General features: G+C 36.5%; 1 protein-coding gene across 3 annotated transcripts in view; it reads right to left on the reverse strand.

The window, feature by feature from the left end:
* The window catches only part of PRKCE (protein kinase C epsilon), a 293,940-nt gene that overhangs the window by 88,974 nt on the left and 177,189 nt on the right, over window positions 1-27,777 (reverse strand). For all 3 annotated transcript variants that reach the window (XM_040612167.1, XM_040612169.1, XM_040612168.1), the window contains 8 exons: window positions 22,992-23,151; window positions 21,822-21,856; window positions 20,328-20,413; window positions 18,069-18,201; window positions 15,247-15,389; window positions 13,965-14,061; window positions 12,108-12,322; window positions 10,684-10,857 (listed from right to left, as the gene is read on the reverse strand). In XM_040612167.1, the coding sequence (XP_040468101.1) occupies window positions 10,684-10,857; window positions 12,108-12,322; window positions 13,965-14,061; window positions 15,247-15,389; window positions 18,069-18,201; window positions 20,328-20,413; window positions 21,822-21,856; window positions 22,992-23,151 (1,043 nt within the window). The remainder of the gene's footprint in view (window positions 1-10,683; window positions 10,858-12,107; window positions 12,323-13,964; window positions 14,062-15,246; window positions 15,390-18,068; window positions 18,202-20,327; window positions 20,414-21,821; window positions 21,857-22,991; window positions 23,152-27,777) is intronic.

Below are 27,777 nucleotides of genomic sequence, written 5' to 3' on the forward strand. Positions count from 1 at the left end.
AACTGATAAACCTATGTAAAATCCTTAGTCTACATATAACATTCTCTGTTCAAGATGTTTTCATAACCCTTCCTGAAAATGAAGTTCTTCATAAATATCCATTGACCTGTGTAAGCACCACACACTGACTTTTTTGTGCTATATGATAAACATGAGTTACCTGAGCCAGGCTTTTTCAGTACCTATTGAAAGTCATTATTCATACACCGCTCTTCACTGTCTGGATTTCTGTAGTTCTATAAATGCAACACTGACCTTTAAAAGCATTAATTGTATCTACTTTATTTTCCATACTTCCCTGTTTCCAGAACATGATTAATTTTTGGCAAAGCGTATGCTTCACGCAGCTGAAAACCCTGGCAATTCACAAATATAAATTAGTCAGACAACAGGAAACACTGTCCAAAATTCTGCCATCCAAACCCTCTGAAATGGGTAAAGCAGCACAGAAGAAAATAGTGTGTTTCATCTTCAGGGTAGTTTTTTCTACAACTCAGGAAGCAGTTTTAAGGAGCAGAATTTTGCGTGATTATTTTAATATTGGGTTTCTGAAGATAAAAAAGAGAAAATAAGTATCACCACAGACTTTTCAAGAAACCATTTGCCAATTAGAGTATTTGAATTTACTCATCTTGTGTGATTCTGCAAAGCTTCTTGGAAAAACTTATTTATAGAAACTTATGAAATGGATCCTTTTCATCTTTCTCTTGGCTGAATGGTAAGTTAAGTACCTAAAGAACAATTTTCCTTCCTTCGTACTTGGCAAGGTATACGTACTCTGAAAGGAAGAATTATAACTGGGTCCTTCTCAGATGTATTAAGGATAAAATGGGGTGGCTTCTCTAGGTCGTAACTTAAAAATTAGTCTATGGAAATACGCAGACTTACTACTAATTGTGTATGGAACAATACAAGCTGAAGTAGTTAAGTCTGCAAGTTAACCTTCAGAGTGTCTTCCATGAGCACTCTGTTATAAGTTCCCTTATAATGTAATACCTTTAAAAGAGGACATATTTTTTTCCAGCATCACTACTGCTATTATCTAAATTATTTAATGTAGTGTCATTGGATGACTATTATTTTTAAAAGTCATACCATTCTGATAAAACCTCTTTAATCCTTAGCAGACTTAGCGATCTGATCACAACAAAGCTAACCTTACACACACAGAGTCCCTGTGCATGGGAAAGAGACTTACAGTCTTGTTAAATACACTGTGATGCAGGAAAAGATGGATTAGTACATCCAATGCAGGAAAAGTGAAATCTTAATGCTGCACTGTGTAGGAAGAGAAAGACTGAGCAAATTAAGTGAAGGATTTCCCTTCTGGGAAATAAATTAAAACATTGGTTTATACTAGTTTTATAATATAATAGACATGCTAGATTTTGAGACCAGATTATAAACAATTAATGCTTCAGTAATAATCAGAAGCTACTTACTATGAAAAGGAATATTAACTAAAACTCACAGCCCTTTCCCTCTCTTCCGTCTCATTTAAGGTGACTACACACATTTTTAGACATGGCAAGTGCAGAATGGAAAAAGAAAGGGTTTCACAGTAGTTCATTGCCATTTGCTGTAAGATGAAATAGAAAAGTCCAAAATCTAACATCCACTGTCATGATCTCCCAATTGCTAAACACTCTCTGCAGTCCTATGAGCTACTGTATTAACAAGCACAGCCAGGACTTGGAAGGAGTCTTCATTATTCAGGTTTCCTTAGTTCTGAACAATTACTTTTTAATGACTGGTCAGTTTACTAGAAGTGAAGAGAAAGCATTAATGATTAGATACAGTTTACCTGTGTACGTTTTATGGATCTACATTTACTGTTTCTCACTATTAGTGGAAGCTGTATACACACTTTACACAGCATTTCAGCCCTAGTGTAGAGACACTGCGGACTCACAGGCTCACAAGTGATACACCACTTACCCTCCTCCAAGGAGTCACTTTTCCTAACTGCTAAGTTGACATTATAGATCACCTGCCTCGTCATCTTTTTAAAGGAGATAAAACAATGCACTGAATATTTCTCAGCTTACCGAATGGCCTTGGGCTCACCTTACGTGGGAACACAAAGAAGCTCTCTACATGCTTCCCCACACACAGGCATGAGACTATAGGCTGGGCATCACTACTCTTAGCCCACAGTGATTAAGCAAGAGTAAACTCTGCTGCCCTCAAAAAAAGTGTGTGTATTTCTGCTAAAAGTACTCACCTACAAGTGAGATAAAATGGCATAAACTGGATTCCCTTAAACCTTCTCACACACACCTCAACACTGTAAAAACAATCTGATGGCATGGTTTTGAGAAGAGATAAAGTGTAATTTAAGTTATACCCTACTCAAGTTTCGCCCATCTCTCACATGTTGTATGGTACAGAAGACATGTTTTGCCAAAACTAAAATTACTCTGCGCATGTGTTAAAAAAAACAATGAAGATTTTACTACAGATGCAAAACCAAATGTTTTGTAAATTCCACTTCCTTCCCATAGTGAAGTTCTCTCATGTACAATTATCATTTACTAAGCTTACAGTTGTTACCTATTGCCCCCCCCCCCCAAAAAAAAATGTTGTATTAAAGTGCCCAAATGAATTCCAAAGAGAATAATTTCCTGCATTTAGAAAAGAAGTTGCAGAAGAATCAAATTTTACATGCAGTTTCCTTTTCCCTGACTCTTCCTTTCGGGTGCATTGGTTATTTACTCTAAGAAAGTGCAACACCTAACAAACAGTATTAAATGTTTTCCCACAATCACTTGGGCAGAACAGGCTTCCTTTAAATAGCTTTTAAAACTGTTATCTAGCATAAATGAGGCATCCTTATAGCTATCCATGTGAGCGTTACATTTCCACTTATTTAAAATATACATTTTATTTTTACAAATTCATTTTTATAAACCCATCAGAGGCAAATTGTGAATAAAGCTTTGTAGCTGTAAAATACAAGAAAAAGCATAAAGGATGCTAGGAAAAAGGACCATTGGATTCACATAGGTCACGTACTCAAGTGTCTTCTGTCCTACAGCAGGTCTGAGGATGGTCTTGAGACCAAGGTGCAGAGGAAGGACAGAAAGAAGGGTCACAGCACATGGCTGCAGGGTGGCAGATCCTGCTACAAATGATTCAGGCACATTTCTTCCAAGCGGCTGCTGCCACAAGGCGGATTACCCTTATCCTTCCCACTCCTCTCTCCCAAAACTAAATTAAACTACAAGCCACAATCCAGCCTTAACGTGCAGGATTTCATTTAAAGCAGTACTGTTCAATTATCCTGCTGGAGGAGGAACAGTATGCCCTTCTCACAGGAGCTGTAACATTAAGAATGGCAAATGAGGAACCAACCAGCACGATGTTAATACAGCCACGGTGGAAAGTTTATACAGAGATTCTGTGGACCCAGTAAGCAATGGGTCTACTGTTCAAAATCTGCTACCCCCTTTGCCCTGTTTGGATGACAATATTCCTGTCTCTGATCTCTGCTAAAGCACAGTGTTCAAGCCAGACAGATTTGCCAGGAAAGTTACTGGCAAAGCATCTGGTAGATAGTCTGAAAACTCCTCCCCTCAAACATGCCTCAACTGGAGAAACACATTTTTCCCAAGGGGAAAAGCGTGCAATATATAGTTCCAGCTACACTGTCCAAGAGATATGAAAACTGTGCCTAAAAGGCCCTTAGCTCTACCTGTTGTCCTAAAAACCTCCTGTCAGCACAGGATCACATCAGGATTAAAATCTTGAACTTCACGCTTGGCTACACTAAGATGTTTCTAACACAGTGAACTACTGGCATAGTTAATGCTAAAACCCTAACATGCAGACACGAGGACCAAGGTAAATAAAATCAGTACAAACTCCAGCTTGCCCTCACCTATTTCATGACGGCAGTTGCAGTGAATTCTGGCCACAGATGCTGACCCGGGACTATTCCAGGGGTTGTTGAGGCCTCAGTTGGTTACAGCAAAGCAATCCAAGGAGCTGCAGCTGCAGCACTCACTTGTATACATGCAAACGAGAAACAAGCCCTAGCTTTGAGAGGGTGTGAAAGAGTCCCGTTCAGTTTGGGTGCTACATCACAAAATAAAAGTCTTTCCTGTCTGAAAGAGAAGCATTTAGATGCTTCTGATTGATGCTGGAGGAGTAATTTCTCCTACAGGCCCTTGATGAGCCTGGCTGCACTGATAGCCTGACTTGAAGTTTAACACTAAAAGGACTAACGTGAACAATGAATCTTCAGTGAGCTAACCAGGCTTTAATAATCCTTCAAGAGCAGCTAGCAATAACTGAGCAGCATAATAGCAAGTTTCCCAAAACCGGGTCATCATGCTGGAAACAGGGGCTTGTGTGTGTGTGAGACAATGATTACAGTATTTAATCATCAGCTTCACCGTTCCAACTATTCTTGACCACTGTGTCTACTTTTAGACAATACAGTGATGGCGGTCAATACATTCATACTGTGTAGCAGTCAACAGGAAATCTAAATTTAACACACGCAGTACTTAAATGTCTGAAAAACCCTATTCTGCCAACATTTCATTTATTTACATGATTTCTTGACTGTATGATATTCAAAGCATGATCATATACCACTCTAACTTCTAGTGTTTCAGGAAATATTCCAAAGAATGAGTCAGTATCAGTTCACTTTAATTTCTTATGATATGAACTGCCTGTACAAACTTGGTGGGAATTAAAAAATAGCTACTATTGCACAAATTCTGTGTATATGTATATATAATAATACAGTTTACAAAGATTAAGATTAAGTTTGAACATAGCTGTGCATAATTGTATATTAAAAAGTACCATAATAAAGCAGTAGAAATAACAATGCTCTATGCTTACCTACCATTTTATTCTATTTTTTACCATACTTAACATGTACCATTAAGAAACTTTTGTCAATAATTTTATATTTAAATTGTATTAAAACATTTTAGCACTAAAGTAGCTAAAAATACAGGGGCTAATTTAGTCTTTTGTCTCACACGTACAAATCCACTGAAGCAGGGACAATAACGATCAGAATTGGGCTCTAAAAAGTTCTAATTTGACACTAATCAGTAATAAAAGGCAATGCAAACTTGTGTTAAACTGATTACACCCATATAGCAATATCTGCATAATGGCTTTAGCTGCTTAGCAACGAAAGTACAAGAATACCAGATAAAATGGATTATAGGCTCTGATTAGTCCCAGATGAATGCAACAGTGGCCAGTCAGTTAGGTTAATTTGCACCGTGTATCATAAATGACGCTCCTCTGAGCTATTATTGCAGAAGACATTTACTTTTTTACAAACACACATAAGAAAAATAAGACTTGCTTTTACATTACCAAAGACAGTTTTGGTCATATACTACAATGATTCTTCTTAAATTAACTTAGAAAATATGACCATCATAAGCATACAATTCTTTTTCCTTTTGCTGTTGAGTATGTTCTTACACAAATAAAACAAGTCACTTTAAGAATGTAACTCCATTTTACACCTTTTGCAACGTTCTAATTTTCCCCACTGACACTTGTACACAATACTGTCGTACTGCTGGACTTTGAAACCCTCCTTGGAAACATTTAAATACAAGTCATAAGTAGAAGAAGGACTGACTACTCTTGGTTTTCACAGAGGGGTCTGATGCAGAAAGAGGTTCAGAGATTTGCCGAAATCACAAAGGAACATCATGACAGCTTGAAACGGAAATAAAATCTCCTAAATCTTAGCTTTATAAATGCCAGCCTTCTAGCATTATATGTGTGCTATACACAGTGCCAACACAGAGAGAGGAATAGTATCTGAACCACAATACTCACAATCTAGGATAAACCAGTAGTAAGCCACTAGGTAGAACATAAGTTAAGGCATTGACATAGTTGTAATAGTGTCACTACAGCCCATTCCTACATGTCCCTTCAGTTCTGTCACTGTCATGTGGCTAAACCCTGCCTTACGCCACCAGAACACAGGACAGATGTGAATGGCCTTGCAAGTTAGCACAGGAGCTATGCTATGAACAGATACACTGCTTTTAACATGCGGACAATTATAAGGAAAAAAAAAAAAAAAAGGTTTTATGGGTGGGATAAGTTTAACTATTTACCTGTAGTAAATGACTTTCTGACTTACTCTATCCTTTTCTAATTAATTGTTTTCTCTAAGAGAAATAGTTATAATGCTAAGGGTCCTTTACAAGTTACGTAACTCTACCATTCAATAGGAACATCACTCTGTACTAATAGTACTCTCTACTATGTCTGTGTATAAAGCAAATTTGTTGAAAACAGTACTCTGCAAAGAGCAGGACAGCATTCAAATTTACCTAATTTTGTGAATCGGATAAAAAAGCAAACACTAGATGTTAAAAGCAGGAGCTCCCCAGTCTTCTAAATTTATAATGAATTATTGTAATAAAGCTTTTCACTGTCTTAAATAATTTTAAAAACATTTTACTTCTTAAGTATTTTTATAATAATTCATTATAAATTTTAAGGTATGCACATATATGCATCTCACAGGGCAGAGGTCTAGAAAATTTTAAGTACTATGAAGAAGGTTGACAGGGGTGTAGGAAGAATAAAGTGAAGCTAGTTATAAATTTATTTTGTAGAATCTCAACTTGCCATTAAAAAATACTTTCATTTTCACAGTTCTGAACTTCCAACTGTGAAAAAAGTATCATAAGTACAAGAAGGTCTTCAGAGAAAATACTTAAATACTAAATACTTAAATTCAGAAAAATACTTAAATCCTCTTTGCCAGCCACCTGACTGAAGCATTATCAATAAAACTTAATGCTGATACTGTTCCATAGTTGATCACTGAGGCATGGTATAAGGTTGGAGTGAGGAGGACACTGGATAGTGGAATTGGGCAGCATCAGCATTACTGTCAGGTAAGGAACCAGTACATAGAAGGGGAGAAAGAGAAGATATGAGGAAGAGTAAAAAAAAGGATGTAAACGGTAGTAGTCCTGAAAAAAACCTGACAATTTCTCAACAAAGGACACAACAAAGTCCCAAATAAATCAAAGAGGATGATAAGCAAAGGTCAGTTATTACAAAAATGCTGTACGCTGTGTGCTATGCCTTGGGCAACTTTAGCTATAGGAGTACCAAATACGGAACGCAGTATTCTTCATTTATATAACAGCTGACAGACACATGCAAAACAGAACTCAAACCTCTGAATACACCGATAGATGCACTGACCATATATTCTGGCAAAAGGAGAAGGGAAATGCTGCCATAGTATAGGGTGTTGAAAAATACTATCCAACTGTGACATAAGATATGCTACACTAAAATATCTGAGCTCCTTCCATGTAAAAACATGCATCAGCTGAGGTCCTGTCTGTAAATTTTTTGTTCCTTCTAATGTGTAGGACTGGGCTGCTGAGTTCATACCTCAAACTATTGCTAATAAACCATCATATATCAGTTTTGCACACTTTACCCCAAGCTTTGGAACAGAACCCAGCTCTCTTAACTTCCAGGTCACTGCAGAAAACTGCAAACAAATCCCTGAAGTACAATATTTGAATATATATAATTTCAATATAGAATGTTGATTTTTGGGGGTGTGAGTCATTTTTTGATGGGCTTAAAACAAACTGGTTTGATCAAAGTTAGCTTTTGGATTAACTAGGTATATGACAAATACCAGTCCAAGAATAATCCTTTAAAATGAAGAAGCTACATGGGACTGCTAAATTCAGATCTGTAGGGCTAAAAACACATTAGTGTATAAGGTATGCTGTTATTAGCCATTATTTGGCATGCTTTCTGAAATCCAAGATAATTTTAAATATGATCCCTTACTTGTGATAATAACAGAATCATTTACTAAATGGTCTGCTCCATGTAAAAAACATAATACAGAAGCATACTTACAGTAAAAAAACATATTAGGCAACTTTTCTTCAGTGTCTTCACCCTATTACTGAAGGAAAACACTGCAATATATACAGTCAAACTCATATGTTTGCATTTTTGTGGAAAAGGAACAAAGCACGTAATCTCATTACATAAAGTCAACCTCTGAATGCTTTGACAATGCATACTGAGTCAATCTTCCTATTAAGTCAGGGTGTATACAACAAATACGCTCTACTTGAAATGTAAAATTTAATTCCAGCATGATCACTTCAGGGACCAGTTCTGCAAAGCACTGCAGCCATGGCACAGCATACAATCACAGCGTAAGTAACTACACTCCTGTTAAACACATTTTTATCGTACAATAGCCTTTGTCTCAGTAAAGCTATTTTAACCACAGTCCATGTTTGTTTGAGCAAGTTTTTCTATGTGTTTTTCCTCTCAACCTGAGCAAATCATTCAGTGACTAATTTATTTGGTACATTTTCATTTATCATTCATAAATAATTTGTAGCTTTAGCAGCTGAGGGTTTTTTTGTTTTGTTTTTTTGTTTGTTTTTTCTTTTTACAAAGAATTCTTTGCAAATTGTTCATAGGCCACACTCAAAAAATCTCTTCAATTTTTCAGCTGTGGACTTTTAATGTGATTGGGTTTCACTAGGTGTATTTTGGTTGTTTCATAAGTCACTAGCCTATGACTTGTAACTATACATCACTTAACTATCAGATCCTCTGTGTTCAAGCAAAGCCACAAAATATAGTTTCTCTCTGGCCAAGAAATATGGGAAAAGAGAAGATGGTAAGAAGAATTTCTGAATTCTGATGAATTACTCTGAGGAATGGCTTTGGAGAGCAAGGAGGAAGGCAGAAAGCATGACACAAAAGAGAACAGATGAGAAATATAAAAGGAAAGAAATCTTCAGGAAACTAGAGGAATAGCAGGAGAACCTTCTGTCATAATTCACTTAATGTAAAACTGATCTGTACTGATGTTCTGCCACATGATTCGCATCAGGCTGCATATACATTTTACACCTCAGGGAGTGCGGTCTGCCTTAATCCTAAATGTCTCCCTTCTGTTCACAGAGTTCGTCCCTCACTCCAGTACAATCTTTTTTATCACTTTCTTCATCTGAAATAATATGCTCAATTCTAGTTATAGACTTTAAAATAATACATTAAAACCTTAAAACACTATGTTCACACACACATTCAAATGAAATGAAAGTCTGAACACATGAAACATCCTGTAGACATAAATTCTATACACAGCTTCCTGGTCGTCTTCAAAGCATATAAAATATTAATGCATTTTCACTATTTTAAGAAATGTATAAACATATTAAACATTCATTATTTGCATATTTCAACACACTATAATCTTATCCTACTAGCCATTTTCCTATAGTTTTCCCGCTACCCTATCTATCTTTCTTGACAACTTTGCTGGAAGACGTTTTAGTCAGAGCTTTTCTCTAATTCTACACACATAATTATTGCAATAGCTCATTTCGGCCATATATAGTTTTGGTTATAATACATGAATATGTAGATATTTACACTTACATACACTCATACACACCATTAGTAACTCTTAGTTTTACTCAAAATGCTAATTTATTCATTTAATCTTGAAACCTTTCCCTTAAATTGACTCACATACTCAAACGTAGTGTCTTACTGAAAGAAACCACCACAAAACACAGAAGTTTGAAAAAGGCTGATAGCTTTTCAATCTATATACATTGCTTTCATACATATATATTAACGTCTAAACTTATTTCCTACAGGTCAAAACCTCATCCTGTTGAAATGAATGGAATACTTAGTTCAACAGTCAAAAATTCAAACCTTAGTGCTTTGAAAACATTTTATCAGGCACTTCAAAAATAAAGGATGCTACTGTAAATACAATTATATGTTTGGTATTCTACCTGCAAGGCAGATTCACCTTGTGTTTTGGGTTTTTTTTTTGTCCATAAAGCTTTTTGGACAATCAGGTAAGAAACAGTCCACTCGGCTAAATGTCAAGAGAAATAAAGAGACTACAAAATAAAACCCAGAAATATTCTGTGAACACAACAGGTTTCAAGCACTTTGACAGGATTCAGAAATCCTACAGAGTCAGCTACACCACCCAAATATTCACTTACATTTAAGCATCAAATCCAAAACATGCTATGAAGAGTATTCTATACAATAAATTACAAACAAGTAACATGCCATGGGAACAGGCTCTCATTATCAGCTTTCTCAGCCTTTCCTTCTCCCAGGTCCTCAAGTACATGGGTGGCATTAGCACTGTAGGAACTTATTTGATAAGCAGTATACCTATTTCCTTTATTTTTTGAATATGTTGTATATTATGCAACACAAGAAAACTGAAAAGGTGAGTGTTCTACCAGAATCTTATTTCTGACAAGATAATTTTAGAATTTTTGCAATGAATACTGCATGTTAAAAATATTTGTACTTAATTCAACAAATGATACACCTATTAATGTACCAAAGAAGCCCAGAAAATGGCACCTTAGTAGGGTTTTTTTTGTGGTTTATGTATGTGTTGGGTTTTTTTATTTTTTTAACTCATTTACTGCCATCTCCTGGTACTTACTAGGTAATAGCATTTATACTATTTAACAGTAGCCAGTGCTCCTGTTCAGTCCTGCTGAAATGCCAAAAATGTCTCACAAATATTTTCAAAATATTGCTGTACTTTTCACATGACTGTTTTATCCTGGAAATGGTGAATATTGTTCCTTGGGCAGAAACTGGTAAAAGGTTCACGTAGCTTACCTTTGTCTGGAAGCAGCAGTAAAGTTGTGTTAGGTATGGATGTTTCCGTGCTAATGCCAGAATTCTTTTTTCTGTCATTGTACAGTCTACATCATCATCTTGAAGTATGACATCTTTCTTCAAGACTTTCACTGCATATACTTCATCTTTTCCTTTCAGCTCAGCTAACATTACCTGAACCAAACAAAAACTCTGTTTACACACAAACAACAAATGCCATCAATGCGTGGTTGCATGTGAGTTTGCACAGAAAAAGACAGTTACATACATGCCTGAATTAAGCTGCATGTTTATAAAATTAAAACCAATGTAATTTAAAAAATATATACCTCTAGTATTCTTTAAATTTGAAACAGATGGTATCTACTTTGTTTGTTAGTTAAGAATGCAAAAGATAAAAAGTTTTTATCCTCTCATTCAAATATCCTAATGAGTACCTACTAATGAATGAGATGTCAAACACTAAGGAAGGAAGTTGATACAGAACAGAAATTTATCCCACTTTTATCTCCCCCTTTTGGTAGTGAGATTAGCGTGTGATGAACTTAGTATACAATCCCATGTACCATTTGAACTGGTTTAATGTTGTTGATTTTAACTACTACTATTGTTTAAGGTTCAAGTCCTATACTCTGTTTAAGGTCAGTTCTGGCTTGGAGCCAAGGTAATCTTCAGAGAAAGGATTAGAAAACAGAGAGACAAAAGAAGTGCTTCAGCCCTGTTCCCCTGCATCTGCAGTTCCCGTATACCAAGGAAGGAAGAGTGTACTTGTGAAACACTCACATTTCAGTCCTGCTCTTTGACTGCACAGCACTGTAAGCCCTGTAAACAAAGCGATGCCCCTTCCACCCTCATCAATTCCCTACTGTGGGAAGATACCTGGCGAGTTACATCTTTGCCACATACACAGTATTTCAGTCAGCTGTCCAAGCCTCTTGCACTCATAGTATCTGAGTGGAAATGCTTCCTTCAGCACTGAACACACCCACTGAGGCAAAACAAGCACACAAACTGTTCTGTGAAGTATGTAAACTTGAACTGGGTATTATCTAAAACCAGAATGTACTCAGGACTCCACAGCATTATTCCCGGGATATTTTCTCCTGCTTGACCACAACTAATTGTTGAACAATATGTATGTAACTGTACGTCTTCATTACCAATATCCTAAAACAGTGAAACATTAACATTTTGTTTCAAAAGGCTTGACCCTAGTTAATGAAGTGAGCTAAGGCAAAGAAAATGCCAGCTGATCAGGAGGTTGATATTCCTGATCTGTGGGACAAAAGCTGCTTTTACCCAATGGGTAAAAGGAAACCCTAGGGTGGATGCACTTTCTGAATGTCATTATGAATACTTTCAAAGCAATACAGTCAAAAAAAGCCTGCACAGTGAAGCTGGGGGGAGAGAAGCAAGCTACCCACCTTGCCAAAGCTGCCTTTCCCTAATACTTTGATGAAGTTGAATTCTTCAAGGCCTATTCGCTTGGTCTCAGCTTGTTTGAGCTCCCCATTTTCACCATTCTCCCCAGTTTTGTTAAGCTGGTTGTCTGTTGATGTTGTAGCGGTTGCTCGGTGTTCTTCTCCCCGATTGTCAAATGATAATGCTTTCCTAATGTTGTTTTCCAGCTCTTTGATTTCTGTGGAAATGTGAGAAAAAAGTGTTTAGCCAAGCATCAGAAAAATAGCCCGTGTTAGTCTGTATCAGTTTGGAAAGGGACATTTCATCATCCTTGAATACAGTGTAGAGCATTCTGTGGTTAAGAATAGATATTTAGCAAACTGCTTCTCCACCTTACAGTAATCAACCCAAACCCTCCTCTAACAAGCCTTTTAAAATGAACCTAAGAGAATGACATATCCAAAACTTGAAAGGTAAGTCAGAATAGTAGCCAAATAGTTGGTTTAGTGATTTTGGGTGTTCCTCTACCACCGAAAAGTGCTTTGTTCTGAATATCCCTATCTTCCTGCAGCACTTAGTCATCTTCCTGCTTAAGTATTTTAGAGTTGTGACTTCAAAAGTTCAAAGTATAGTTGGGTGTCCCACTCATTGAAGTCAACATGGATGGAGCATCCTACTCGGCTCCAGCTATTATCAGATGCCTACCAATAAGGTATTTGGCTACTTGCTAGGCTGCTTCAAGCAGCAACTGTGTAGATCTGCTAAATGGTTTTGAAAGTTTCTCAGTATTAAATACAGGGAGTCCTGGTGACTAACGGTACTGGGGTCTGCCTCAAGCTCTTGCATAATACTTCTGCCTGCTGGGCTTGGAAGCAACTTTACCTGACAGCTATGAAAGTGAAATTTAAGAGAAAATTTAGACAAATTCTTTGTTCTTATTCTAAGTAAAACATCAGATACTTTAAGAATCATTAACCAAAATACTGTCTGTGAAACAAAAAGGTTGACAAATTTTAAAAAGTTCTCAACTCAAGAGTTTTACAGTACCTACTACCATGGAGCTTTGGAAGTGTCTTCCCTAAAAATAAGGCTGAGAAATTTCTCAACTGTAAATAATTTTCAAATAATTTGACAAAAACGTGTCTTCCTGTGCTCTGGTGTAAAGATTTTTCATCATCAGTTTACACACGTGATGGTACATAAGATACCTCAAATACTTTTGATTTTTAAGAACAACAATCAGATCAGATTCAAGAAGTGCTGCTGACATTGACATTCTGTCAATCAGGCTGTTTAGCTCAATGAAATTATATCAGTGAAGACTGAAATATTTGTCTCCAAATCTATGCACCAAAAAAACCTAAATAAAAATATCACCGAAAGGAAACATGGTTTTACAAGCCTCTAGAGACCACACAGCACACCTAACTGGATGTAAGTTTTTATTATCACAAATGTTCATTGTGGAATTGCAAGGAGGCAATTTTATCTAAAAAACTTACTAACAGAGTGGTTTTTCAGGTAACTAAAGGCTCTCTCAAGTTCTGTGTACTATTTAAAATGTTCTCACTCTTAGAATACTTAACCTTACATAAAAGTATTTGGTTAGGCAAGGACTCAACTAGTAAACTTAGTATTTCGAGATGAGTGTTCTAAAATTTTCCCTTTAAAAGTCACTTAATTTTACATATTTAAATAAGAAGGTGGCCTTTGAAAAAAGTTTTTGCAGTTCGTAATTTGAAATGCTTCGTTTTCTGGTGTTAACTACTTGATTAATTTGGTTCTACTATGAGCTGGAGCTCATAGCTTTTTTACTCCTCATACAGAAGGCAAATATGTGGCAACATATATCAATTAGGAAATAAAAAGAGATGTCTGACCTTGATCACATGGAGAAGTTGGTGCTGACTTTGACCTATCTTCTTCTGATGATGCACTTCCAGGAACTGGTTGTTGAGTCTCTGCACCTGCAATTAGCTAAGAACAATTCCAAAAGGGGTACTTAGCTATGAGATCCCCCGGTGCCAAGAGGAAATTTAATTTAACAGTAGTTCACTCATAGAAGTACAAAGGAAAGGAAAAATGTTCTACTGATTCTCACTGGCAGGACCTCAACCATACAGTAGATGGCATCACATCAAATGGAGACCACAACATAAACAGAGACAGAACCAGCAATTTAAAGAAAAATAGGTTCCTAAATTTAAATAAATGTAATAAGCATACTCAGAGAGTGGGAAAGTTTTGCATAGCCATCACAAGTCTGTGTAGAAATCTATCCAATAAATACATTTAACTACAAGTATCAGCAAGCACTGCAAACTAAAGTAACAACAGTTACAGTAACTGTTGTTGCAGTAACAACACAGCAACATCTTTTCCCAGAAGTCATAGATTTTTTCCATGTTTCTGTAACATTTTAAAACAGTGTACATGGGATCCAAGTGTGTAATAATCAGGAAAATGAACAGACCCAAGTGTCAATGTTCTAAGAAATGATGGGAAAATTTGCCTATTTCTATAAGTGAGAGCACCAGGTCTGTTATTCCAGCCACAAAAATAGCGATAGAAAGTGTGTCCAAATTCTGATCCAGGATACGTATTATCAATCCAGAATAACTCCATCAACTTTGGATATACTTGGGGTGACCTATGCTTTTTATTTCTAGAACAGCCTAATTCTTCCTGTAATAAGCGTTGGTAAGTCTGGAGCCATCACCTGGCAAATAGCTCCTCTTCATAAGAATCAGCACATTGCTCATTTATCAGCATTTATAATGTTACGGAACAGTGCTGTGTCTCAATCAATCAATTATCAGATGCCAATTCTGAGCCATTTATGTTTTCATGAACTCTTGTGTCAGACACTGTCTGTCTGTCAAATCTGCTTCCTCAAAATTAAGAAGGGGAAATCCTTCCAGAATCTATACAGACTCCAGGTTTGCAAAATTGTACCAGGTTAAAATAAATTTCAGATCAAAATTCAGAATAGATCGTTTGCACTTATAAATAAAAGCCAAAGTCTTAGCTCTGTACTGACTTAAAAAAATTCTGTACTGATGTAAAAAAAAAAAAAAAAGTGGGACTGAACCCCAACTAGTGAAGTTACAATACAGCCATACTTATCTCATTTTTTAATGTGATACTACATAGTAAAATTACCTTTTTCCTCCTCTGCCCACTATTAGTGATCTTATCTGGAGTGACTCCAAGATCTGCAAGAACTTTAGCTATGCCTCTAGCATCCACTCCACAGTTTGGTGCCACATTTGTTTCACAGCGTCGATGTACATTCATCTTGCAAACTGAAAGATAAAGTAACAGAGTAAATTAAATACTACCTTGGCATGCATTTGCCTTACTAAATCAGACCTTATTGGACCTATGAGTAACTTTTTCAAATAGAAGTAATGTCAGTAGAAAAATACTTAGCTGGATTTGCAGTGACACTTCAATGCTAATATAAAATTATTAGCCTGGTTATCATTCTTCTGCTATGGTAATGCAGAACAATGTTTTTACACGGTACCCAGAACAGACACAGAACAATGAAAATAGGCAATGATCCTATATATATTACAAAGAAATTGAATTAGAAGAAAAGTCCTTCAAAGCTTGCATTTTAGCAGTCCACTTCTGCTCTCATATGGAAAGCACAGCATTAGTTCCTCATGTATTATTGCTTCTTACTCTATTGTGTACTAGTAAGAAGGAAAAAGGTTGCATTTCTTCCAGGTTATGGGACAGGGTGGAGAACATAGCTCCAGTAAAAATATAGTAGTGTGGGTTTGTTAGGAGCAGATGACATGTTTTAGCTTAGACTTCAGTGCCCTCTTGTGGAGCGAGACATAAAGAAAGTGAAACTGTAAGTGTAATTAAATACTAGACTAACATTCAATTGCTCAATTCCTCCATTATTTTTTAAAGGAAAAAAAAAAAAGTACGTATTTATAAAGCTACATTTCATTATACTGCTCATCAACGATGCTTTCACAGTATAAGCCCTAAAGAAACAAACCACGTTTGCCTCTGAGACTATGCACAGGTACTGTATCTGCGGGACTAATCATATGCTTCAGAAAGCAGGTGCCTTTCCTTTTCAAATATGTTTCAGCTCACAAGAAGAGCAAAAAGAAATTGCTACACATGGCACTTTCAGTGCATGGCATGTATGTACATTCAGTGACAAAAGCTCAGTGGTAAGTAAAATGTTTGACCTAGGATCCTTAACAGTGGACACTGAAGAATGGAATTGCTTGAAATAAAGTAACCAGGAAAATTTGCTACAGTCCAACTTCATTAACATATTTCATAAAAAGAAACACAGGAATAAGCAGAGAAAACCTTTAGAGGAATAAACCTCTGGAATACATTTTTCGTGGTGTTAATAACCACACTGGGCATGCAAGTACGTCTCTGAAGAAGCGAGCATTGTTTGGCACTTAAGAGAGAAAACAAAGAACAGAGAAAATTATGTTTCCAGCTCAGCTGAGTTCTAGATTTTATGCAGATCATACCGTATTTTTATGAACATGGAGAAAGCAACGTAGGCTCCCTGAACTATTGTTTCTATGCATCTGCTACATGGTTAAATGCATACATATGAGAAATAACATTATTTTCTACAGTTAAGAGCAAATGAACCACTATGGTACTTGAGACAGAATATGAAAACGAACTACTATATTCACAGATTAAGTGGAGAGATACTATATCTCTGATTACAAATCAAAGAGGGGAAAAAATCAGGTTTAAATGAAAAATCTTGTCTGAACACATCTCTACCATAATTAAGAGCATTTCAACAAAATCTTCATTAGTAGTAAAGTAACAGTATTTAGTCTACTAAATAGTCTAGTCTGCCCACTAGCTCAAACCACAGGGGAAGGCTTGAACTTCAGAATGCTCTCACTGTGTATGACTTTGCCATGAAAGAAATTTCTTCTTTCCCTTGCTGCTCAGCATTTTGTGACATGAAACACTAGGTTTTACCTTCACCTATACTAATGTCTCATACTAAATACTGCAAAGGATATATTTCATAGATCACGTGTTTATATATACACGTGACTCCACGTTTCTGTACTTGAGATGTGCACATAACATAACTTTTGTATTTATGAAAATGGACTTACTCATTCATATAGGCGTAACAAAATGAAAATGCTTAGAATCCCACTAGGTACTACTTCCTAAGAATCTGAAAATCTTCATGACATCATTCCCATCAACTCACTAATTGAAGTATTTTATTCACTATTTCTAAAGTATTGCTATGCTTTGCAAGTGTTTGTACTGTTTTCTCCCCCATCCAGAATATATAGCTGTGCTTGGAACGAGGAGAGACGGAACCAGCCATTTCTGTTAGACAGATCGGCATGAATGCACCTTCCAGCAGTACCTTCATATACAGGTACTGTACAGAGTACTTAGCCCTTAAGCTGAAGAACATGATGAATCCTTCCTTTTCTGGAATAGAGGGGCAGACTGTCACAAAGGACGATTTAGCTAAACATGAGAACATCTCATCTACTGGATATAGGCATACAGGACAGATTCTGCCTCGCCCAGCCAATACATAATAGTAACTTTTGAAGATGGTAGTAAAGGGAAAAGTAGCTTGAGTAATGATGCTTAGAAAGTTCAACAACCAAGACCAAAAACGTGAAAACACAGAAGGCATATAAGCTGAAGCGATGTAATTCTCATGCTCCCAATTTTCTGTCAACTTCTAATTTCCTATGTGGCAACAAACCGGTGCAGCAGTGAGTGCAAAATGTGCTTCTGCACGTCTGTCCTCTGCATGTCTTACTGGCTGGTGTTGCAGACAGGGTAAAGGGCTATTTTCTAACCATGACAGCAATCCTTACCGCGGTCTGCTGTTTACTTTTTATTAATTTCTGTACATGCTGCAAAAGAAGAACTTGAAGTCTTTCCAAGTCTACAAGTCATACAAAGAAAAGCTCTGAAGTGGTAATCCTTACCTTTGCATTGTAAACCTTGTCTCAAAAGACCCCAGAGCAATGAACCACAGTGGTCACAGAAGGTGGGCACTTTGTAATTGTGAATGCTGAACTTGTGAGGCATGTTGACACTGAAACGCTGGGATCCTACTTGCTGAAAAAGGAGAGCACAGTATATTACATTCTAATTGATTTCTTTATCATCAGCTTACACTGAGGCCCTGTTATGCTTTGAAACCACACAGAATTCAAACAAGATGAAATAGGCCTGTGCTCAGGTGATGATTTTTGCATTAGATACACTCCAGCTCCAGAGCTCTTCTCACTACTTTATTTGGGGAAAAGAGGGGGAAGGGTTGCTGTTGTCCAAGAGATAAAGGTTAAAATGTACTTCTGGGTACCTCTGGGAACAACAAATACACAGCTATCAGGAAGGATCTCTTAATGTGGAAGTCGAGGAAGTCACTCCCAACTGTTTTAGGAGCAGGAGGCCAAACTAATACAGGACTAAGAAAGAGAAATATACCACAACCCCTTTGCCTTTTCATATCCCACTCTTCTTTAGGTTATGATAATGACAATGATAAATTGTTGTGTTCAGGGATTCCAAGGTACGATTACTTACTAATTAAAGGATGTAACCAATAAGTTTTTCTAGTGGCCACTGCATAGAATGAGATTTATTTTAATGTTTTTCCTTCTCTTTCCTATTACTGCTGGCTTCTCTCCAGTGATCTAGTACCCCTTCTAAACAATGAGAGCATTATATCAGCAAAGCATAAAGTCTCCACCAGTCTGGAGCCTGGGAATATAAATCTATGCAAGATTTTGTATCTTCCTGTAAGTACTACGCAAAACCAGCACCAGCCAAACAGTCCTTTATCACAATCCTATGCATGTGATCAAGTTTCAAATGTAAAATACTGGTTGTGAAGCAGGTATTAAAGAATGCTTCCAGTATGGGAAATTGTAGTGAATTGTGCAGAAGAATGAGATCAGTTAATGTCTCAGCCAAATGAAAGAGTGGATTAAAACTGTCATTACATACAATTCTGATTTGTAATTTAAGACTAGGCTTTCCCAAGCATTTCAATGGAGATTTTTAATAAAAAATAAAATTAAGAAATGTACTTTTTCTTTGTGGCCAAGAAACTGGGATCACCCACAGACTACTTCACCTAATCCTACGGTGAAAGACAGTGGGCCCTTGCTGTTGCACAAAACAGAACAAGACAGTGAGTATTCATTAGCTTTTCTATTAAAACACACAGAAAAACCTTCTGTAAAAGGTAAGGCGTTCACTGATTACAGTTATGGGCTACAACTATTTAAAAAAACCAAAAACTCAACTGCCCTTCCCAACTGTCCCCTATAGAGCCAGCCATAAAAGGGTACCCAAAGCTGAGGAGTCTAAGGGAGCTGAACACTACAGTCACATCGCTCCCTAACCAAGCCTGAAAGGGCCACCTTAGCTGAGAGACACTTTTAACCCAAGTGAATGGACTGCTTTGTTTTCTCTTCTGATCCAGAGCTGAATGTGCTGTTGGCAGATGTATTTAACTCCCTGACTGTATGGTTCTGAAGGCAGCTAATTTCATTTTCAGGTAACGTCTCATTTATTTAAATGCATGATAACATAAAGCAGATATTGTGTTAATTCCATTAATATACAAAAGCTTGCTGCAGGTAGGGAGTAATTATGCTGGACAAGCTATTAACTTTGCAGTACTTTGTGTTATCACTACCACCTTATACAACAATATCCATGTGCCACCTTCAACACACAGACGGCTTTTGTTGTGCATTTTGACAGTTTGGATGCAGTATTTGTTGAGGTGAGACTTTGCAAGCAAATTCTGGGCAGTCTTTTATGTTGATGCAAGATATGCAGGCATACTGCCTATCCTATCAGCTGCTAACGACTCAGCCACACAAAATGCATTTAAGGGACAAAGGGTCACAGCCTGCTTCTTTTGACTTAAAATGACAAAACTCAGAAATGGAGAATATTTAAAATAAAAATGAGTGCAAAGAGATCACTAAGACTTTAAACATTCAGATGTTACAAAAAGTTTACTGGTCAGAAATAAATTGCTGTATAATAATTCCCATGTAAATTAAACTGTTAGGGTAATCTGTTATTCCAAAGTAAATGCTACACCACAAGATGACCAGAAGGGCACAAAACCATCTAACATTTATTGATTAAACACAGGAGATGACACTACTTTGAACAGATGAAAGACTTTTATCTAGAACATTTATTTTATAAACATTTACCTCATCGTGAGTTTCCTGTTTTTTTAAGCCAGCACACTTCGTTATTATAAGTTCATGGCATCTCTTGTGGACTACACAAGTGCAAACTATAAACAAAAAATAGATAAAAGAATAAGTTCTCATAAAGATTTATTTGAAGGCATAAGAGTGATCTTGGAAGACTAGAAATGCTGGGACTTGAAAGGCTGCAAGTGACTGATTTGCTGAGTCATATGAAGTAAATCTGGCTTATAAAACCAGAAGATAATAGACTTTCAAGAGATGAAATAATTTTAAGAGAACTTAGGCATATCTGTTAAAATCTCAGTATGTAAAACTATAAATTACCTTCTGAAATATTAACCACTATTTTTCTCAATTTTTACATATTTGATTTATCTGATCAAGTCCATGATCTCCACATCACATGAGACACAATGGCAACAACTCCTGTCTGAAGAGCTTCCCATCAAAACGAGACATAAGGATAACTCATTGTAAAAGCCATCAAACAGAAAAAACAAAGTTGAATATTATTTCTAAAACACATTATTGTAAGTTGATAACAGCAAAAGGTTTCAGGAGGCAAAACTATTTTGTCAATATTCATACTGATTACTTAATCAATAAATAACATTTGCAGATATGAAAGATAAGGTTAACAATTATAAGGTCTATCGTACTGTGGGATTCAAGGTCATTAAGTGAAGAAAAAACCCTCAAGAGTTTTTTGAGTTCAAGAGAAACAATGAATTTCATTTTCTTCTAGCTTTGGTCATTGTAAGAAAAAAAATAATCATAACGCAAGGAACCTCTGCTGTATGTTAATACTCTATTCTTACTATAACATGTAAAACCATTATTTGCATTTATTTGTTTGAAATTATATTTAGTCAAGTCTTTTGTAACTGAAAAGTCATCACTGAGTTCATTACTTCTATTTCATATCTTACAGATGAGAATTAAATAGAAAAACATCATCCCAAGAGCTAACTACATAAAAAATTAAAGAGTCTAAGAAACTGAGTTGAAAAATGGAGTTGAAATTGAAGTACTTGTGCAGTCTTTGCTATAACTTTCTCTAATTACGACCTCTATAATTATCTCATCTATTTAATTACAGTCTTTGCAACTACCTGGCATTTTTAAACAAAGGATCTTAAGCAGAATAAAGGATTCACAATTTTGAAATGCAAGAAGTGAAAAATGAAGAAGCCAACATCCACAGATATGTCCCCCTAGCTGGATGCACATAAAGAGATACCCAGGATCTGCTGTTCAGTGATGTGAACTGTGCCCCTACTTCATATATGATGCCTAAGACCAAAAGTTTCAAAAAATCTTACCGTGACTTGCTGTAAAGATTGTATCTTTGGGGAGATAAACTTTATCTGATCATCTTGGGCTAAATTCTCGGCACTGTACATATACAATGCCTAATGAAAATACCTTATTATTTATACATTACAACATAATACATATATTCAAACTGCTACCCGGTAGATTTTCTCTTACCTTGACATTGGTATCCCTGTTTTCCTATTACACCCCTGAAAATAAAACAGTGTTTTAGAAAATAAAGAATATAGATTATTAAGAATGATAAACATCTTTTCCTCTCTTTACTGGACATGCACAAGTTTAAAAGAATAGCTTCCTATAACCAACAATATGATAACTGCATGCCTACACTGAGATCAGTTCCAATTAGGAACCAAATTTCAGCAGCTGGGAGGTAACAGGTAGGACAATAGGCCATGAAGGGAGTTAGAAGACACATTTACTATAAAGCCAAAGGGTACACAGACAGGGAAGCCACAACCTGGTAAAACAGTCATCAAGCAGGCCTGTAAATAGACAGAAGATTGCATATGCCAATATTGTTGCCTAAAATCATCTTAGCTAATGTAAAGCCTAACCTGCAGACGCTTCTCAGAGGAATGCAGTTGATTTCATGCACAATTCACATTGTTTCACATTAAGAAAGACTGATTCATTACACTCTTAAATATCAATTATGGATCACATCAGATCTTATATGTAAATCAGTATCTCTAGGCAACCTTGGAAAACATCAACAGAGTTGCTGAAAAATAACAGAAAACTGAATGTCTCCGCCACTTTTCCCTATTTGAAAACTGTGAGTACTCAAAATCAATGTAAATAATTTCTAAAAGGGAGTTCTTGACATACATTATAATAATAAAGACCCCATACACTAAGCACCCTAACCCCTGGATCATTAGAAGTCTAATATTCCCATATTCCATTAACTTCAGTAGGATGTATAGGAGCTTGGCATTTCCTAGGAGGAGGATGGTGATACTTAAGTACCTAAGGAAGAATTCAATCAGCTTGGCAAAATGTAAAGGTCTAATATTCCATCTGAATCTATACTTATGCACCTACAGAACACTAGACTGGCCATCTACCTAGAATTTATAGCATGTACTAGGCAGGAAAAGATTGAACTTTGTGGATCAGAGGAGAAAAAACTAAAATACAACAAATTCTAAGGTTTGTGATGGAAATTTAAGTCTCTTCTATCATCATCTGCAAAACTGATGACAGTTTAATATTAAAATGAAAAGAACGCTACTCTATGTCATTTACACCTCAGCAAAACAGAAGGGTAAGCCCTAAATTCAAAGTTGCAAAGAAAGCAAAGTCAGGGTTGCTTCATACCATATAAAATCTCTGCAGTGCGAACAGTATGTTGGCTGTCTAAGATAGGTGGCCATAAACTTGTGTCCATTAACCTGATGTACTCTGCGTCGCACAGCACCCTGCCGCTTTCTGGGGCGCATGCGTTCCCGGAACACACGTTCTTCATTGTCTTTGGGTGCTGAAACAGAGGAAAAAAAATAAGCACTGGCTATATCCAACACAAATATGGGAAAACTCAAATGCAATACATAAGTAGATATTCTCCAAAACTAAAAATAATCCTTTCTACCTAGCAGTGCAAGATAACCTCCCTAAATTATGGGTCTTTTTTTTTTTTTTCTTTTTTAGCACCAATTACTAAAGGGCAAGCATTTTCATTACCAAAAAGAGGAACTTCTACTTGTTCTAAATCTTTACCTGTAAATTCATGCTAATCTGGGAATAAGTCTTCCATGCTTTATCACTGTCAAGCACACTGACAACCTCTCTAACAGTAATTACACAGTTAACAGCTCAGACTTATCTCATTTGATCTTCAGAGGAGGAAAAAAAATCCAACAAAAAATCCCAGCAACCCCTGGTCCCCATACACTCAGAAAGTGCTGACACAAGTACAAGAAACCCGAGTCCAAATACATATTCCAAAGTAGAACAAAAATTCCATCCAGAACTGATTACTTTGTAGAATTCCTGATTAGGATCTGAGCTTCAGCCTCCAATAATCCACTTTGATACTAACATACTTTCAGCAAAACGTTCAAGGGAAGGAAGTTGTTCCCTTTAACCAATTCCTGTTCAATTGCATAAGAGATTTAATGGTAGAGGAAGTAAAAACTGAAGCTGATACATCTCAGAATAAAAAGTTTGGGAAAAAATACTCCAGAGTGCATCGGGTCTTTTTTCCCCAAAGCTTTATTTTGAAAAGCGTCACTAATGCCTCCATAGTATTCTGTATGCATTAAACAAAAGTTGAGGATTAATTGGCAATGAAGGATATTTAGTACACAGTTGTTAATGAAAGACATATTTTTCAAGCATTCTTTGAGCCACTTGTGTCTCTGCAAAACACAGTATCAGATTTGGAGGGGATTACATTCAGTAATCTATTGCCAACTGAATCTATGCACTCACTACTTCAGTGCATATAACACTTTGAAATGTATTTAACACTTGTTGTTCTCTAAATTTCAGCTACCCTGAATCATTATGATGGCCCAAAGACGCCAACCTTGGTTTGCTGCAAGCTTTTATGTACACGAATGAGTTATCTATGCAACAGTACAGTACTTAACAATAACACAAAGAAGATTAGAAGTCTGAGAATAACTCAGATCTGTAATGGTTTCAAATTCTTTTACAAACATGAAAAAAAAATTCTGGTTTTGATGGTTGTAAAATTAAAAGTTATTGATTTAGGAATTCCTAGAAAACGGTCTTAAATAGAGCTAATAGAGGGGTATCCTGGGAAAATACAGAGCACAGACCCATGAATTGAGATCAGTTTCTTTCACGGTACAGCAAGGGCTAAAACCCATGACACTAGCAAATTCATTTTTGCATTAAAAATCCTAAGCTCCTTACACGTTAACATCATACAAAACCTTCACACCCAGAGTGGGTTTTTACCCTAAGACACATCTGTGGGATGACCAGAATGGCAACTCTTTTCCACTCTAAGTAAGCTTTCACTAAATAAACATTGACTTAGATGCAAAGCTACCCCTTTTATTTATGCCAAAGAACAATCAAAAAGGAATGGTTCTAGGTCTTCCTTCAAGAAAGAGATTAAGTACCACCAAATAGTTATCAATTATGTTTATTTTTATGTGCTAAGCAAAACTCTGCTGTCTAATAAATACCACAGCTCCTTGAAAGACTGCCTTCCGCAGAGAATACATAACAAGTAGTTGGAAATTCAAAGACTCCTATTCCCAGATTCTGAATGATTCACTGACTTTATAAAGCCGCTGAAAAATCTTTTAAGTTAATATTATAGGAAGTAAGTCTATATTAACATAGAACTGTTATTTTGTTATCATCCAGATTGTAGAATTTGTTGAAGTCTGCAGCCTGGATGTAAGAAAGTTAAAAATCGCACTCTCCTGAAAAGGGTTCCCCAAAAGTTATCTGCTTATATGAAACGATTGGGATGTTCTGACAGTGCACAGTTCACACTTGGTATGATAATCACTCTATAATACTGCCTTTCTCATTTTTTTCATCTTAAGTGTAATTCTTCACAGATAAAACATCTGTAATTTTACAGAGCAGATAAAAATCCTCTTTGTGTTTTAGCTAGGTAAACACATTATCATGACACTACTTATTTTTTCTTTTATCAATAAAATCTTAAAACAATTTTTACTGTATTAGTTCCAGTTCTATAGTTAATGCTTTTATAAAATTCCATTTTTCACTTACAATACTTACAGTTACAATAAAACAACCAAACAGTGTCATTTTCAGAAATGCACTGACTTGAGAACAGATACAAGCAATACACCTGAAACTATCAGATTAAATGCCAGGCCTCAATGCTCAACCAGCTCAGGGAAACGTAGTTTTCTTGGCCTGTCTTGGATGACGTTGGAGATCCATTAGGAGTTCTCCCAAAACTGTCTCTCCTGTCAGTCTGCTGTTCCACATTTATCACTTAAGACTAGCACATGGCCACATCTGTGCACCGCAACCTGCTTTAGCGTTGAATGGCACGTTCAAGAGCAATGACGCCCCAGTGGTGACTCTGCCTCCACCTCACCTCCCAGCACAGCCCATGTAGAGTCCCCACCTCGTCAGTCAGCAGCAGAACTTGTTTGAGGGGGATGAGGTAGCATCTGGCATTACAGTGCATGGCTGGACACTGTGTGACTGGACATCAGCCTTTCATCAAAGCAGACCAAGTCACAAGAGAATTAATTCACCCATGAGCTTTACACTCAGTTTACATAAAGTTCAGCTAGCTTGTTTACTGTTACCCAACAAAAACACATAAACAATGCTTTTCCACATTCCTCGAGCAAAACACTGCCACGTATTGCACGATTCACACCACTGCTGTGGACCACAGGCACAAAACCAGGCAGTAACTTTCCCAGGTGACTCAGAAGCCAATGATCACATCTGTGCTGGCTCATACCCAGGGTTGTAAACCATTCATTCTTAGTAGCACTAACAATAGTCATATATTTAAATTAAAATCCATTTATCTCATACTGAACAGCCATATTAGAGACATCCATTTAACTGTCTGAAGACATCTACTTAGAAAGGGAGATACACTGCTCTCCCCAAACTTTTCTGATTGTTTGCAAGCAGGAAAGAAAAGAAAGATTAGTAAATGTTATCAGAACACAGGGAGTATTTGGGAAATTCCCTGACATTTGTGTGATACAGCCAACTAGCATTTTCAAGACTACTTTAGAAAATATAAACATAAAAAAAATTGGCCTTTAAAATATATTCTAACAAGAAAAAGTATTACAGTGGTACGTAATAGATTCTAGAAAATATCATTAGGATACTGCATATTGTGCGTGACATTTCTATTCTTAGCAGAGGAGTTAAAACTAAAATTAAGTGGATTTTATGCAGTCAGTCTATAAGCAATTTCCAATATAAATAATTTCTTCTCTCAGGATTTCTACTAAATAGTCACAGAGGGTTATTGTTCCCTCAGTAAAAGCTGTTCCTTTCCGTAATGTACATTCTGTTCCCTGTTTGATTTTGAGTCCTTCGGCCCATTATACTATTATGTTTATCCTTTTAAAATGCATTTCTTTAACTTTCATTTTCAAAAGCAGTAAGAAAGGTTCATGATAATTTCCAAGTGTTCGTGGAGAATACTGTCAATGCGGCACACAGAGTCGAGGCTTTATATGATAGTACTTGAGAATGGGCAAATTTAGAACTGATTTTGTCTCAAAACTATACCCAGTAATGTCACTACTTTCCATTGCAGCCAAGAGTAACTCTGAATTATTTGGAAAACAATAGCATGTAATTGCTTTTATAGACTCATACGTACGTATAAACATATTGTCTACAATTTCAAAGACTGAAAAGACTTGCAGGCTTGACTCCAAGCTCTTGAAGAAGTGTTATAAAAGTCAGAAGTATCTAGCATACAAAACTGCACAGAATTTATAAATATTTGCAAAATGGATGTTTAAATGAACTGTCTGGAACTACATTTAACACTGTTAATTGTGTGGTATCTGTTATGCGTGAAATATAAGTCATGACATAAGAAAGCGACACATAACGCTCAGCAACCCTCAAAGGGGCCAAAGTTGGAGGAAAAAGACCCTGTACACCAAATAACAAAGGCTCAACTATGACAGGTCTTGTTTTGTACTAAAACAGTTCCAACACAGATGAGAAGGGTTCAGTGTGGAGCACTAACCACAACAGACAGAATTATCCTTCACAGCAAAATGTGCCATTTCCATTTCTCATCCTTTATGTTTTGAGTACTTACAGAATTCTGACAATAAACCAAAAAATTGGAAAAAATATGGCATAAAAGAGTGAGAGATTACATGCACAGAGGTATTTCAGCATTTGTTGTTGTTCAGAATCCCGACTTCTAAAAGGGAACACGTTGGGCATTTCTCTTAATCTGGAGGAGACCGGCATCTAACAGTGACAGTGTTTGGGGAAGAAGAACAACAACAAAATCAGATGCTTTAGTTAAATGGTTATTGCCCCATCAAAGACAAACCGTAGGCCATGTACAACAGTAACACTCGCAGCAACCAGCGTAGCTGCCAGGTAACCGCGTCCAACAGAACACTGACACCTCCAC

This window comes from Falco naumanni, chromosome 12 (genome assembly GCF_017639655.2).
Source record: "Falco naumanni isolate bFalNau1 chromosome 12, bFalNau1.pat, whole genome shotgun sequence".
NCBI lineage: Eukaryota > Metazoa > Chordata > Aves > Falconiformes > Falconidae > Falco > Falco naumanni.